The 16,286-nt window shown below is 37.1% G+C and overlaps 1 protein-coding gene and 1 non-coding gene across 3 annotated transcripts in view; one reads left to right on the plus strand and one right to left on the minus strand.

The window, feature by feature from the left end:
* The window catches only part of LOC124794862 (Na(+)/H(+) exchanger beta-like), a 677,818-nt gene that overhangs the window by 647,737 nt on the left and 13,795 nt on the right, over window positions 1–16,286 (plus strand). For both annotated transcript variants that reach the window (XM_047258533.1, XM_047258534.1), the window contains 3 exons: window positions 6,123–6,223; window positions 6,432–6,681; window positions 11,071–11,269. In XM_047258533.1, the coding sequence (XP_047114489.1) occupies window positions 6,123–6,223; window positions 6,432–6,681; window positions 11,071–11,269 (550 nt within the window). The remainder of the gene's footprint in view (window positions 1–6,122; window positions 6,224–6,431; window positions 6,682–11,070; window positions 11,270–16,286) is intronic.
* Window positions 15,428–15,502, minus strand: Trnas-uga. The gene has a single exon. It is a non-coding gene; the product is annotated as a tRNA-Ser (tRNA).

Consider the following 16,286-nt stretch of genomic DNA (forward strand, 5'->3'; position numbering starts at 1 on the left):
ATAAGTCAAATGGTATATCACTGGACTCATATATTCTACACAGCAATGTGAATAATCATTTTGTTGCCACTTCCCCGAGTGATTTTAGAAATTGCAGTGGAATGTTATCTATCCCTTTTGTCTTATTTGATCTTAAGTCTTCAAAAGTTCTTTTACATTCTGGATCCACAATCTCTTCTATATTGACTTCTATTTCTTCTTCTTGTCATGTCATCGGTCAAGTCTTCCCCATCTCTCCACTCTCTCTTCTGCATTTCACCCCCTTATTTTTATTTTAACTGATGGTTGGTTGACTTTTCTACATGCTGAGTCAGTCCTTCTGACAATCATTTTCTTTTTCAGTTTCTTTACATTTTTCATGCAGCATTTCAGTCCCTACAAATTTGAAAGAAAATTAATGTTTATTGTGAATAGTTCTGTACAGCATGTCAAAAACTATTATTCTTTAGTATGTGTCAGTATACTCATATAAATGTTTAGCTGAGAGGAGGAGATGATCATAAGTTGTTCACTATAACTAAGGAAGCAGCAGCTTTTTTCAAAATAATGATTTTTATGCTAATTTTAATATGTTCATTTTAACTGTTGTGGAAATACAGATGGTATACAGAAAACAGTGATTGTTAGGTACTGATACAGGATACAAATTTAATTTCTGACAGTTGCTTCTCTTTGCTAAAGTATATCCTGATGCATACCGAACTCCTAAAAATTCTAATGCTTAATGGGACCTGTGGAACATCACAATAGAGTGAAGGAACACAGAAACTGTTCACTGAAATAACAGCGTATATTATGTGAAGTAAATCTTTTTCTTTAAGATGATGCACAATGTCTGTGTAGTATTCTTGGAAGTGAGAGAGCATGTGTTATCTTATTTTTAACAAATGGTTCTCATCAAGATTTTATGCTGAACTTGCTTCTGCACAACAGGTAGTAGAGAGTAATTCTATTTCGCTTAGCCATCAGTAACATTGTACTGGGTAAACAAACTAATTTGTTCTTTCCTGACATTAAATACAGAGTCTTCAAAATGCTTTGTCCATAATAAATAAAATATAAATGTGAATTTTCAATACCAACACTTCACAATATGAATTTCTGGCTTCCATCATTTTCACTGCTGCACCCTTTACATTCCTTCACATCATTCCTTTATGTTTTCTGGCTGTACTTGTCCATGTGCCCCTGTCTCTTAAAATCTACTTAATTTACACCCTCTGATATCTGACCACAATCTTTCTTTTACTCAAATGCTCTCCCTGCCCCCAATTCATCAGCCTTTTGACTGATTTGATGCAGCCCACAAGTAATTCCTCTCTTGCACAAAGCTCTTCATCTTAGAATACCCTTCTCACCCAACATCCTCTATTATTCATTGGATATAGACCAATCTCTGTCTTCTTCTACAGTTTTCATCCTCTACAGCTTCCTCTTGTACCATGGAAGTTATTCCCTGATGCTGTAACACATGTCCAACCATTATGCCTCTTATTCTGCACATTATTTTCTGTATTTCCTTTCCCCACTCCTTATCTTATCAGTCCACCTAATTTTCAACATTCTTCTTTAGTATCACATATCATACACACTTTGATTCTGTTCTGCTCCAGTTTTCCTACAATCCATGATTCACTTACATACAATGCTGTGCCCCAAACATACTCTCAGAAATTTCTTCCTCAAATGGAGGCTTATTTTTGATACTAATAGAAAGCTTGTGGCTAGCAGTACCCTCTTTGCCTGTGCTAGTCTGCTTTTAATGTCCTCCTTGCTTCATCTGTCATTGGTTACTTTGCTTTCAAGACAGCATAATTCCTTAACTTCACCTACATTCTTATCACCAATTCTGATGTTATGCTTCTCATTATTCCCATTTCTGCTATTTCTCATTACCTTTGTCTTTCTCCAGTTACTCATTGGACTGTTCATTCAATTCATTCATTCAATTCAGCAGATTCTGTCATTCTTTTTCACCTTCACTGACAACAGCAATCTCATGAGCAAATCTTATAATTGATATCCTTTCACCTTTGATTTTAATCCCTCTCTGGAACCTTGCTTTTATTTCTGTCATTGCTTCTCCTACATATATACTGAACAGTAGGGGCAAAAGACAGAATCCTCTCTTACACCCTTTTTACTGTAACACTGTATTCTTGGTGCTCCAATCTTATTGTCCTCCCTTGGTTCTTGAACATATTGTATATTACCCATCATTTCTATAGGGAATATCCTATGAACATACTTTGGTTTTCTTCAGTCTTCCTTCCATCATCAAGCACAACATCAGGACTATCTTTCTTAACCCTTTACCTTTCCTAAAGCCAAACTGATTCTCATCTAACACTCTGTTTTCTGTTCCATTTTTTCACACGTTATTCTTGTCAGCAATTTGGGTGCATGAACTGTAAAGCTGCTTGCATGATAGTTCTCACTCTTATCTGCTCTTAGCATTTTTGGAATTCTTTGGATGTCATTTTTTCTGAGAGTCTGATAGTATGTTGCCTATTTCATACGTTCTACACACCAACCTCAACAGTCATTTGGTCGCCACTTCCCCCAAGATTTTAGAAACTTCATTGTAATCTTATCTACGCCTTCTGCCTTATTTGACCTCAAGCCTTCCATAACTCTTTCAAATTCTGACTCTAATACTGGATCCCCAAATCTCTTCCATATTAACTTCTATTTCTTCTTCTATCACATCATCATACAATTCCTTTCCCTCACACAGGTCTTTAGTGCACTCTTCCCACCTACGTGCTCTCTCCTCTTTAGATTTCTTCGTACTTTTCCCACAGCCATTTCACCTTGGAGTGCCTGCATTTCCTGTTTATTTAAATCCTACATGATTTATATTTCTGTATTCTTGTCTTCCCCAGAACATTTTGTATTTTCTTGTTTTGTCAATCAAATGAAGTATTTCTCCAGTTATCCAAGGTTTTTTTCGCAGTTACCTTCTTTGTAACTTTGCTTGTCTGTCCAACATCTGTGATTGCTCTTTTTAGAGATCTTCACTCCTCTTGTATTCATCTGCGTACCTTGGTATTCCTTATTGCAGTATCCACATTTTTAGCGAACTTCTAACAGATCTCGTTTCTCGGTATTTCATTATCCCACTTCCTTCCACACTGTTTCTTCTAAGTGATTCTCTTCAACTTCAATTTACTCTTCTTCATTGCTAAATTGAGATCTGAATCTATAACTACTTCTGGGTACAGCTTCCAATCCAATATCTAATTTTGAAATCTAGGTCTGACCATGATAAAATTCAGATGGAATATTACAGTGTCTCTTGGCCTCTTCCAAGTATACCTTCTCCTCTTGTAATTCTTGAACAGTGTTCACTATTGCTAGCTGAAATTTATTGCAGAACACAATTACTCTTCTCCCCTTTCATTCTTATTACCAAGCTCATGTTCTCCCATAACTCTTTCTCCTATTAGTTCATCTACAACCACATTCTGTTCCTCCATGACTCTTATATTATCATTTTCCTTCACTCACTGGATTACCCATTCAGTATCATATACTTACCCTATTTCTTCATCTTCTGCCTGTGATGTTCATATGTATATCTGAACTGTTGTTGGTGGTGTTGGCTATTCTTAATGAATCCTACTCCTGTTATACCATTTTCTGCTGCTGTTGATATTACCCAATGTTCTTGTAACCAGAAATCCTTATTTTCTTTCTATTTTGCTTCACTGACCCCAACAATATCTAGATTGTGCATTTACATTTCCCTTTTCAGATTTTCTAGCTTCTCTACAATGTTCAAACTTCTGAAGTTTCTTGCTCCAAGTTGTAGAGTGTTAATCTTTTATTGGTTATTCCATCTTTTTCTCATGGTCTCCTCCCTCTTATCAGTTCCCTTCTAGGGAATCTTATGCCAATGGAGAAATCATCGTGAAACTTTTTCAAATTAAAGGCCACATGTTTTGTGGAAATACCTTATGTGTCTTAAAGCAGTGGTTTTCATTGCCTTCTTCATTCTCATACCACTGATTATTAATGATCCTTCCTCCTTATAGGCACAGTTCCCCAAGTGCAAGGTAGTGGCCTGAACCTTCGTCCATTCCTCCACCCTCTTTGGTAAGGCCATTGGCAGAACAAGGGTGACATCCTGTGCCAAAAGTTTTTGACTGCCATTGCTGATGATTATGATTTAAAATTTAAGTTGTGGCTAGGTTCAGATGCAGGATATTTGGATTACTAGTCAAAGATGCAACACCTAGACTACTACTATTCAAGTGCATATACATTTTTCTCATGTTCATCTATTGCTCAAAAAAGAAGAAGAATCAGGAGGCTCAAGAGTCAGATTCTGCAACTCTGTAAATCTTTAGTATTTACTTCTTCTTATCTTTGTCAAAATTTCTGCAATAACATACATTTTCTATCACTCTGGGCTTATTTGAACACAGATTTATTTCATTTTTGTGCTACTGATGCTTTGAAAATGCACTTTTATATTGACTTTGAAAATGCACTTTTATATTGACTATACACAAAGAGAACTTACAATTTTAAGATAAGTAAATCAATGACTATTGTCATTTTATTCTGGAACTATATATTTAAAAAACCATAACTAGAATGTATAAGAAATTATTTAGTCATATGTATGGTTTTGCAAAGCGTAATTCCAATATTTCATACACTATCACGACATTGCAACAGCAATGAAAACCCAGATGTGGACCCAGTGGAAGTACCTGAACCTTCATAAGAAGAAATTAGCATTGCACTGAAGACCCTCAACAACAACAAAGCTCCAAGAGGTAGTTGTATCACAGCTGAGATCTCTGCTTGGAAGTTGAAACATTCATGGATGTATTGAAGCTGTTAATATCTAATGTTTGGATGGCAGAAGTAATTCCTGAAGAACAGGAGGAAGCAATTACATGTTCTATCTTCAAGAAGTATCCAGCTACTAAGGGATTCATTACTTGGAAAAAGTAAGCCATGACACTTGTCAAATAAGAGAAATGGAAATGGTGGGAGCAGACCCAATCCTGGCATTTGCTGAAGATGTGATTCTTGGCAACACCCTGCAGAAAGTATGCACCATACTTCCTGATTTCTCCACAATGGCAAGTGACGAGAAAACAAAATATCTTGTTTTATCATACTGTCAAGTTTTTCTTCCCTCCACTGTTGTTGACAGGCATACCTTTGAATGAGTTCAAGAATTCAAATACTTGGGAACCACACTGACTGACAAAAGAGAAATGACAAAAGAAGTACACCAATAAATAATAAACACTAACTGCATCTTTTTTAGTCTGAACAGTCTATGCAAGTCATGTCTAATATCATAGAAGAATCAGATCCATCTGTACATGACTCTAGCATAGATGATACTTTTATATACTTGTGAAACCTGTGCAACATCAGCAACACCATGCCTTCGATTGGAAGGTATTTTTAAAGACCTTTGGACCTATCTAAAATACCATAGGTGGCAAATGGAAACTAAGAACAAAAGAATACCTGTACCAGCAGCTTGGAAAACCATCAACTGGCCGAACATCAGGCCAGAAGTGGCTACAGTGGTTTGATCACGTCTTTTGAACTGATAGATCCCGCCCTAATCAAATCTTCCATTCTCAACCTGCTGGAAAATGCGAAACAGGACATTCAAGGATGTGATGGAAGGATTGAGTGCTAGCAATCCTTAAACAAGTGGAGCTAAGAGCAGTGGAAGATGCAGTAGACATCTCCTCCACTGTGACTGACTGCATACTCTTTTTTACTGTGGTTTATGTAATGTGTTCCTGTATAATTTTTTAATGTTTGTTGTGAAATATGTTTTTTTTTTCTTTCTGTAGTGGGTCTTAAAGGTCCATTAACACAATAAATGATGATAATAACAATGAAGCAGTGATGGACTACCATCTGCAGTAGATATCCTCTCCATTGTGACTGACTGACTTCCATCTTTTATAGTGCTTTTTGTAATGTGTTCCTGCATAATTTTTTTTAGTGTACAGTTATTTTCCTTCTGTAGTGTGTTTTTTCTGTTGTTTTCTGCTGTAGATCTTAATGGCCCATTAAAACAATAAATGGCAGTGATAATGATGAATGTATGTACAATCCTTTGCTTTGGTTTTCAGAAAAAATTCGATACTATAGATGACATGTATCTCAAAAGAATATTCCTTCACTCAGGAGCAGAACATGACTTCACTCGACTGTATGAGAAATTGACATTAGCGTAAGTAAATTTTCCCATACATTAATAACTTTTTAGTTGTAGTGAAGTGCAAACTTTTAAAAGAAGTTAAAAAAAAGAGAAAAAGCTAACAATGAAGCGAAAACATTTTGCTATCTTATATTGTTCATATGAAAATCAACGCTGCATAATTATATTTTTATCATATAATTGTAACCATAATTTGTAATAAATGTGTTTTATGTTGCAGGGAGCATTACGCTCATTTATACGGACCTGTGACAATTGTTGAATCTAAGAAAGCAGAGATGATGAATGGCGATGCAATGTTCATTGCACCAGCAATTGCCAGAGCTGTTCACCTTTCATCACTTTTTCCTGGTGTTGAGTTACGCCATTCTTTAAATTCTGATCATCAGCCACCAGCATCTCCTGACAGCACTACTTCCTCTGATGCTGTGACATTGAGAAGAGCACTGCGTAGTAATCCATATCAAAAGGTGACCAAAATAAAATTAATGCACTTTTTCATTGACAACAATAAAATGCTTTGGTGTGCATATTTATTAGATCATGAATGGAAAAATAGCTTATTAAGGATCACCCTAAATGCTTAAGTTCAGTACATGATTTCATTTGTGACAATGGAAACAGTTATCTAACTTTTCACACTTTTATTCATTACTGTCATAATAAACATTGTTTAGGGACAATCTCACACAAGTTATTCATTGTACAGAAACTAATTGTAATGATAATACACAGTGTAGACTTGTGAACCTCATGCCTGTCTGCAAATTAATTCCTGCTCTATGTGGTGAGTGGCAGTCTATGCTAATCATACTATTGCTGTTATTCCTCATGCGCATAAGTATTTAAAAATATATCTAAAAACAAAGATGATGAGACTTACCAAATGAAAGTGCTGGCAGGTCGACAGACACACAAACATACACACAAAATTCAAGCTTTCGCAACAAACTGTTGCCTCATCAGGAAAGAGGGAAGGAGAGGGAAAGACGAAAGGATGTGGGTTTTAAGGGAGAGGGTAAGGAGTCATTCCAATCCCGGGAGCAGAAAGACTTACCTTAGGGGGAAAAAAGGACGGGTATACACTCGCACACACACACATATCCATCCACACATATGCAGACACAAGCAGACATCTGCTTGTGTCTGTATATGTGTGGATGGATATGTGTGTGTGTGTGAGTGTATACCCGTCCTTTTTTCCCCCTAAGGTAAGTCTTTCCGCTCCCGGGATTGGAATGACTCCTTACCCTCTCCCTTAAAACCCACATCCTTTCGTCTTTCCCTCTCCTTCCCTCTTTCCTGATGAGGCAACAGTTTGTTGTGAAAGCTTGAATTTTGTGTGTATGTTTGTGTTTGTTTGTGTGTCTGTCGACCTGCCAGCACTTTCATTTGGTAAGTCACATCATATTTGTTTTTAGATATATTTTTCCTACGTGGAATGTTTCCCTCTATTATAACCATAAGTATTTTAAAAAATTCACAGTTGTATCTACTAACAACCACTTCACAAAACATTTCACCTGCTCTGAAATTTATTGTTAAAAATCAGTTGTAATTTAACCTCAGAGACAGAACCATCTGCTTCCGCCCATTGCTCTAGTTAGTGGTCAGCAAACTCATTAATCAGCAGAGCCAAATATCAACAGTACAATTGTAACTTCTTTTGAGAGACATTTTTTAAAACTTAAACTAAACAGTTTGAAAAATTGTTAGTAACTCAATCAGGGTACTGCTACTGCTAAGACTTCCTATGCCCCCTCCTACCACCACCTACATAGTGCCAATAACTGGCAAAACATAAGACTATCAAAGGGAAAGGCAACTATGAAATGACACATGTTGATACCAGATGATATTTAAACACTGTTATGTAAACTTTGTTTGGCCTTTTACTTTGGCTTGATTGCCACCAAGTTATCAGCTAGGATGAACGGGCATAGGCAGAGAGTGTATACTGGAAATGCATGCTCTGCAACATTACAGTCAAGAGCTCAGTGCCTGTTTCCCTATATGTGCCATCTGGATTCTTCTCTTAGACACCAATTTCTCAGAATTGCGCAAATGGGAACCGATGCTATAAAATGTCTTTGGTTTTCACCAGCCCCCTGGCCATAATTCACATTTAACATCTTTGTCTCAGCATTTTTTCACACTAACTATTCCTTTCTTCACTCCCTTTTTGTTTTTTATATCTTTGATTTTCTGACCTGCCTATTTTTGCTACCCCCCTCCTCCCACCTCTATCACATACAATGCACTTAGTGTATCACTCTTATAAATTCCTGCATGATGTTTTGGTAGTAATCCTTATCTTGTGTGTTACACTATCATTCACCTTTAAATTCTCAGGTTTTCAAATTTTGTCTGGTGCAGTCCTCCAACCATCAGTCTTTCCTTCTCATCCCATCTGGTAAGCCTCCCCTGACCTGGAGTTCTGGATGACTTTACCTCTCTTCCTTCCCTTTCAACTCTTCTGCCAGAATAAGGGGCCACTGGCTCTAAAAGCTTGCAGACTTGAATATCTTTTAAATGTGTGTTCTCCTGCTGCCGCTTGGTGAGATTTTTTTATCTATCCAATTACATTATATGTTCGAAAAATTTATTATTTTTGTTTATAAATCTATTTCAGATAGACCAATTTATTAACTTTGTTAGGGTGCTACAGAGCTGGCCATTGCTAAAAATGTCATCAGTCAGTCTGAGGCAGATCTGTTCCATCTCTCCCATCCACACACATCTTGTATAGTTGTTTCATCTACCTCCTCTGTATGTCCAAACCATCTCAATGTATGTTTCTTAGTACTCGATACCACATTTCTTTCATTCCCCAATACTTTCTAAAATTAAATTAATAAACCTTACTTGAAGTTTTAAGTCTTAGTTAAATTATCATTATGTTGAATAAAACTTGTTATCATACTCATTAATGATATTATTTATTGATAAAAATAAATTTTAAGCTATCCATCAAATTAAATTGTGACAATAACAAACACTAATATGAACAACTGACATTGTATCTCCTTGGAATGTTTGGGTAAATCAGGTTTGTGTGTTGTAAACTTTAGGCATGGTGTCAGGTTCTCATTAAACAGACAAAGTCTAAATTTACTTTTGATAAGGTTCATGCTTGAAAATTATTGTTTGCATGGACATATAGATCTGAATTAGGGAACAATAGTAAGCACTAGTAGCTGGTTTTGTGAATTAGGAATTCTATTCTAGGTGTTAAAAGTAACATATCTTCCTTCTCCAGGTCTTTCAAAACAGACTGCTTTTGCTGTGAATTTAGTTCACATATGTTTTTCCCTGTATTTCTATATCAGCACAAAGACCAAATTTCAAGCTTTGCAATTATTTGTTTGTTAACTCCAGCAATTGTATTTCAAAGTTGCCAATGTCAGTAGTATAGGGAGAAAAATTATGTTACAGTAGCATTAAGAGGTGTTTTAGTAAAGGGAAATGTCACTCCGCTGTTTCTGAATTCCTGAAATCTGCTGAGAAAAGCTTTCCTCATATTTAAAAGTGCTGTTTAGAAATAGCAAACGTCAGTATCAGAATTATTTTCTTGGCAATGTTTCAATAGGCTGGGAAGGTGAATCAGAGTTTCTCTTACAAAATCTAATGTAAGTTAAAAATTCTCATGCACCTGACTTTGAAGCATTATGCACCAACCTCTTTCAATGGTAAGCTACGAGAGTGATGCTGGTGAGCATGAGTGGACATGGTCTGAGTACCAAGAGAGATTGGCAATTTCATCTAATGCTAATTTTTCAAAATAGACTAAGCTATGCTGAAACTGACTTCTACATATGAACTACAAAGTTTCAGTTGAGCTGCAGTGTGAGCCCAGAGCCACACCCGAGGGGACAAAGAGCTGCATGTGATCCGTGAGCAGCAGTTTGTTGAACACTGCTTTATTGTTGAACCCACATTTTGTGCAGAATAACACTGACATACAAAATTTGTTGAATTCTCTTTAAAATGGTCCAAATATAACTGAGGAACCATTTATCCATTTCCTTTTTGCCAGAATTCACTTTGCACAAAGGTCTCTTGTGGAATATTCTTCGTATAGAAGGTATTCTAATTATGGAATCAGCTATTTGATACACGTTTTCCTGCTGTTCATCTGATACAATATTATTAATCTTTTTAATTTTTTCATCAGTAGTTGCAGTTTCATATCTTACATTGGTGATCTTGTTTCAGTTGAAGTCAGCCACGCATTTTTAGCTATTGAAAATGAAAGAGTAGATTACTGTGGCTATATACGAATTTCCAATGGTCGTAAATCACTGAAAAACTAAGAAATTTATTATGATATGGTATTAAAATTTACTAATTTATCAAAACAAGCACAACATGACTACTCCCATAAAGCCGCATGGAAAGTTATTTTGCATATCAAATTGATAATGGAGTCATGTTACTGTGCATTTTCCCAACGGAACAAGAGCAACATTTCATTGATATATTCACCCCTACGGGAAACTAAAAAAAAATTTATCCTCTCTTTGTAGACATACAAAATATTACTTAAAAAAACGCTAAAATCTTCAGCAGACAGAGATGAACTTCTTACTTTCATTATTACTTCTGGATTCTGGATTTTAGGCTCTAGTTTCCATTTCTTATTACTTGTTTTTCCTGTACCAACTTCTTTTTTAAATTATGTAAAATGTCAGTTTATTATAAAGTTTTAGACTACAAATTTATATAGCTTCTGTCACACCGAATTTTTTTATTTCCCTGTTTTTGGAGACATGGTATTTGGAAATTTAACAGCTGTTGATGTAAAAACTAATATTAAAATATTGTATCATGTTACACGAGATATTTAAATTTTTTTGCAGTTCCATGAGAGGTTCAATAGGAACCTAATAAATGATGACTGCCAAGAGCTTGAAGAACAACTGATGCGTCGGCACTTAGTAGCACGCACAATTACGCAAATGGCGGCAGCAGCAAATCGTCGCTCAGCTCTGTCAGACCCATCATCATCACCGCAACTGGGAGATGAGCCCAGATTTCCCAGACGTCGGATACAATCCCGTAAGCCATTAGCTGATTTTCAAATGAATTGCACTTTTAACTCTAGTTTTTTGAATACAGCACTTTCTTGTCATTAAGCAGTGGCAGTTTTAATGAGAATTTTTGTACTTTAAATTGGTAAAAGAGATAAAAGTGATTGATGAGTGCCTTATGCGCTGGAGAAAAATTACTTTCTTCAGGAATGTTACCAGCCAGAAAGAACTTGCCTCAGGAATAGTGTCAGCTGATTATACAACAAAATTATATTTATGGCTGCATAACTAAACCATGTTTTTCTAGGGTATCAAAACAAGTTGCAAACCGTTGACAACAGAAAACTATCAAAACTAATGAAAATGATGCAACAGGAGGAGAGAAATGGTATAGTATAAAAAGAAGATGACATGAATATTGTAAATAAGTTTTATTAGCCCATTATGAGACAAAATCATACAAGTGATCTATGGAACATGGAATTAACTAATTCACTAACTAACCAATGAACTAACAAAAAACAGGGATGTTCAGTCTTCAGATCACAAGTTAAGTACTCATATGAAAGCATCCAGCAGTCCACTAAAAGCTTGCCATTGTGTATATGATCCCTGCTTTGAGCATGCATACAACAGTGCAGTATTGTGTTGTTTAGGTTTTCTGGTTGAGTAGTAGCAATGTGCTGTAGTTGACAAAAAATGTTTCTTCTAGTCTTCTTTCCTTACAACTTCCATTCAAACCATAATAATATTATTCATATCTGCAAATATTATTTATCAAAATGTGCATGGTACATGAAAACTCCACAGTATGACACTAAATTTAGTTAGCATACTTTCCACTTCCGAATTCCTATTTATTGACTTAATTCCTCCTTCTTTGTGCCCTCTGGCCTTTTCCGAAATAATTCTCTCCATTTAGTTTTCTAATACTGTCTTTTTTATGATCTTGACTGGGTCTTTTTTCCAAATATATTCCCCGGTATCTTCTTCATGCTTGTATCAGAAAATTGGACAAATGTTACTGTCTTTCTAAATTTTCACTTGATAAAAGTCCCACATTAAAATAATAATAATAACAATATTTTTCAGATCACTAAATCAAAGTGCTGGCAAAAACTCAACATTCTTTAATCTACCATGAGTTGCATTAAGATCTTTTGTACAATGTGGTACCATACTGTAATATACTAGATCTCTTAATCAGATAGTTGTTTTGTAAATATTTTGTACACAGCATGTCAGTGCTTTTTCATTTTTTCTTTATACCAGTTTCCCTTTCTTTCTCTTGGAGTTTCTGATTTAGCTGCTGTTGATATAATAGTTTTATGCTCTCTTCTTGTGATGTGTGTGTTTATAGATTACTCATTTACTCTGATTCATAGATTACAGCTTCCACCTGGCACCTATTATATTCTACATAAAAAGTCCATAATTGCTTGAAACCTATATTTTAGCCTCCATATACAGCAACATTTGCCACTGTTTCTGCTGTGATTATTTATTAATGATGATGTTATCTGTTACTGAACTAAATTCTTTTACAGTCTATATAGTTTATGAGTAACTCTTTTTCTAAAAGAGAAATTCTATTTATTAATCTCAATGAAGCTTAAACCCTAGCAATTCTTTCACTACAATGATACACATTTGTGGAAGGGGTACATGGCAAACAGTTGCTGTTCTCTAGGTCATCTATACAGCATCCATCAAACATTAAGCTCACAACAGAACTACAAGGAAACAGATGTCTTCTTCTCCTCGATATCTTAATTAGGAAGAAAGCAAATTATTCACTAAGCCAAGCAGTTTACAGGAGGAAGACACATATGGCTCTGTACTTCCATGTTATTTAACACAGCGGCATATAGCGATAATTGCCTTGTTGCACAGGGTACAGACTCATACTACCTCCCAGCCAATTTGCAGCATCTGAAAAAAGTGTACCATCAAAGTTCGTTTGGGAATCCCAGATTACAAGTTTCCTCAGTAAGAAAACGATGGTGTCAACTATGCAGAAGGATGCAGACAAGAAACTTTATGTAAACTCAATGTATCAAATACATCATGAGTGCATGTGGAACAGAAAGAGAATTCAGCAGTGGCAGAACTTGATGAAGATATGCCAGAGATACCCCCAGGAGTGGTTGACAGTTCAGGCAGTTCAGTATGCCCACGGAAGTAATGAAGTGCAGCCACTAGCTCCCCCTCTACACCTCTTCCCCACCAAGAGTACACATTGTGCCATGGCGCACACACACCCAGGGATATAGGGCCAACTGCCCCTCACATATATAAATAATGGGAACATATCCTACATGGTGATACTTTGCCAGAGGATGATGAGTATGACACTTAGAATGTTGAGTGTCCTGCATCCAGCTGTTTTAGTGGCAAACACATTCATTGCGGGAAACTATAATCATGCCTTTAATTATTGTTGTTGTTGTGGTCTTCAGTCTTCGATTGTGTTATTTAAGCTGGGTGATGATAACTCTATTAGTCGTACACATGACCATATGTACAAGGAATTTAGTATATTCCTACCACAGCAAGTGGAGAGCACAGGTCCTCTTAGACTTTTGACACTGACAAGATGACATAACAATTCAGCCACTGCACGGCAACAAATAAACAGTTCAGAAATTTCAGCTAGCTTAGCAAGTATAATGTAGATTGGTTTGCTTTTTGAAGCAGTTTACATTGGCAAATCAACTACCTACATCTCGAGCTAAGCAGTTTACACTGGAGAATCAACTACCTACATCGCAACTGATCCTGAGTATGTCTCCCATAGTAGGAGACAAAAGTCAGGCACAAACATATTCCTTATATCACATCCTGAGTCCTAGAAAACTTATATCACCCAAAGAACACTTTCTTTGGTCTGTGCTTTGCTAGACAAAGTAACTCACGTGATCAGGTATAACTAATGACTACAAATTACACTACACCATGTTTATTGAAAATACTTTGAACATTATCAAATTAGCTTTCGAACCATGTTTCTTTACTAAGTACATGTTACCCTAGCTTAGCCCAAAATATAGTTACAATAAACCATTGTATGATTCTAGCATAAGAGCCAGCAATACAGAATTAGCACTTAGCTCAGCAGCAAGCAGACAGTTGGCTGTACTGTCCCTCCACAGACACAGAGCTCAACCTGACAATCAACACTGTGTACTATTGACATTACAGGAGTTATACTGAAAACTATCCATTGTTGACACACTGCACTAACATTATTATTAACTATGTTTTTTCCTTGTATCTTCATGTCAGCCCATTAGGGACCATGTCAATTCACCTGTCCCATTTTCATAGCATTGAATGTTGTCCAGTGCATCAGCACTTGTTTCTCGTGTTGTACCTTTTTCTCTGGATCCATGACTTGCCTGTCTTCAGTTTCAACTCTTCTTTCAAATACTTCAGCATTCATAATTTCTCCTTAACTGGATCAAGCTCCAGGATATCTTTAGGAATAGTTTCCAGTCCTCATAAATCTTTTTGACTTCTATGAACCAAGCCCCTTTCAATTTCTTATCTTCAAAGTAGGTTAATATCAAACTTCCTGGCAGATTAAAACTGTGTGCCCGACCGAACTCAGGACCTTCGCCTTTCGTGGGCAAGTGCTCTACCAACAGAGCTACCGAAGCACGGCTCACGCCTGGTACTCACAGCCTTACTTCTGCCAGTATCTCATCTCCTACCTTCCAAACTTTACAGAAGCTCTCCTGCGAACCTGCAGAACTAGCACTCCTGAAAGAAAGGATATAGCGGAGACATGGCTTAGCCACAGCCTGGGGGATGTTTCCAGAATGAGATTTTCACTCTGCAGCGGAGTGTGCGCTGATATGAAACTTCCTGGCAGATTAAAACTGTGTGCCCGACCGAGACTCGAACTCGGGACCTTTGCCTTTCGCGGGCAAGTGCTCTACCATCTGAGCTACTGAAGCACGACTCACGCCCGGTACTCACAGGTTTACTTCTGCCAGTATCTCGTCTCCTACCTTCCAAACTTTACAGAAGCTCTCCTGCGAACCTTGCAGAACTAGCACTCCTGAAAGAAAGGATATAGCGGAGACATGGCTTAGCCACAGCCTGGGGGATGTTTCCAGAATGAGATTTTCACTCTGCAGCGGAGTGTGCGCTGATATGAAACTTCCTGGCAGATTAAAACTGTGTGCTCGACCGAGACTTGAACTCGGGACCTTTGCCTTTCACGGGCAAGTGCTCTACCAACTGAGCTACCGAAGCACGACTCACGCCCGGTACTCACAGCCTTACTTCTGCCAGTATCGAGTCTCGGTCGGGCACACAGTTTTAATCTGCCAGGAAGTTTCATATCAGCGCACACTCCGCTGCAGAGTGAAAATCTCATTCTGGAAACATCCCCCAGGCTGTGGCTAAGCCATGTCTCCGCTATATCCTTTCTTTCAGGAGTGCTAGTTCTGCAGGTTTGCAGGAGAGCTTCTGTAAAGTTTGGAAGGTAGGAGACGAAATACTGGCAGAAGTAAGGCTGTGAGTACCGGGCGTGAGTCGTGCTTCGGTAGCTCAGTTGGTAGAGCACTTGCCCGCGAAAGACAAAGGTCCTGAGTTCGAGTCTCAGTTGGGCACACAGTTTTAATCTGCCAGGAATTTTCATATCAGCGCACACTCCGCTGCAGAGTGAAAATCTCATTCTAGGTTAATATCATTTTAGATACCCTTCATGGGCTCATTTGTGTTACATGACCATAAAAAGCAATCCTTTTGTGAGACATGTCATTCATTTTCTCCACCTGTTTATGTAGTTCATGGTTGTGACCCTTTGTGCACACATTATTTTCTTTGATGAGATCCAGGATGTTTCTCAAAATATTTCTTTCTTTGGCCTCATGCTTCTCCGTTAGACCTTTCTTGTTCATCTACCACATGCAGAGCCTTCAATATAATAACAGTGCAACAGTGTCTAATTCTGGCATTTAAGGATGTCAGTCTCTTATTGTAGATGCCTTTAGTTAGTTAACAGGCCATTTGCATTTTGTTAATGCATGATACAA

The sequence above is a fragment of the Schistocerca piceifrons genome, chromosome 4 (genome assembly GCF_021461385.2).
Source record: "Schistocerca piceifrons isolate TAMUIC-IGC-003096 chromosome 4, iqSchPice1.1, whole genome shotgun sequence".
In the NCBI taxonomy this organism is placed as follows: domain Eukaryota; kingdom Metazoa; phylum Arthropoda; class Insecta; order Orthoptera; family Acrididae; genus Schistocerca; species Schistocerca piceifrons.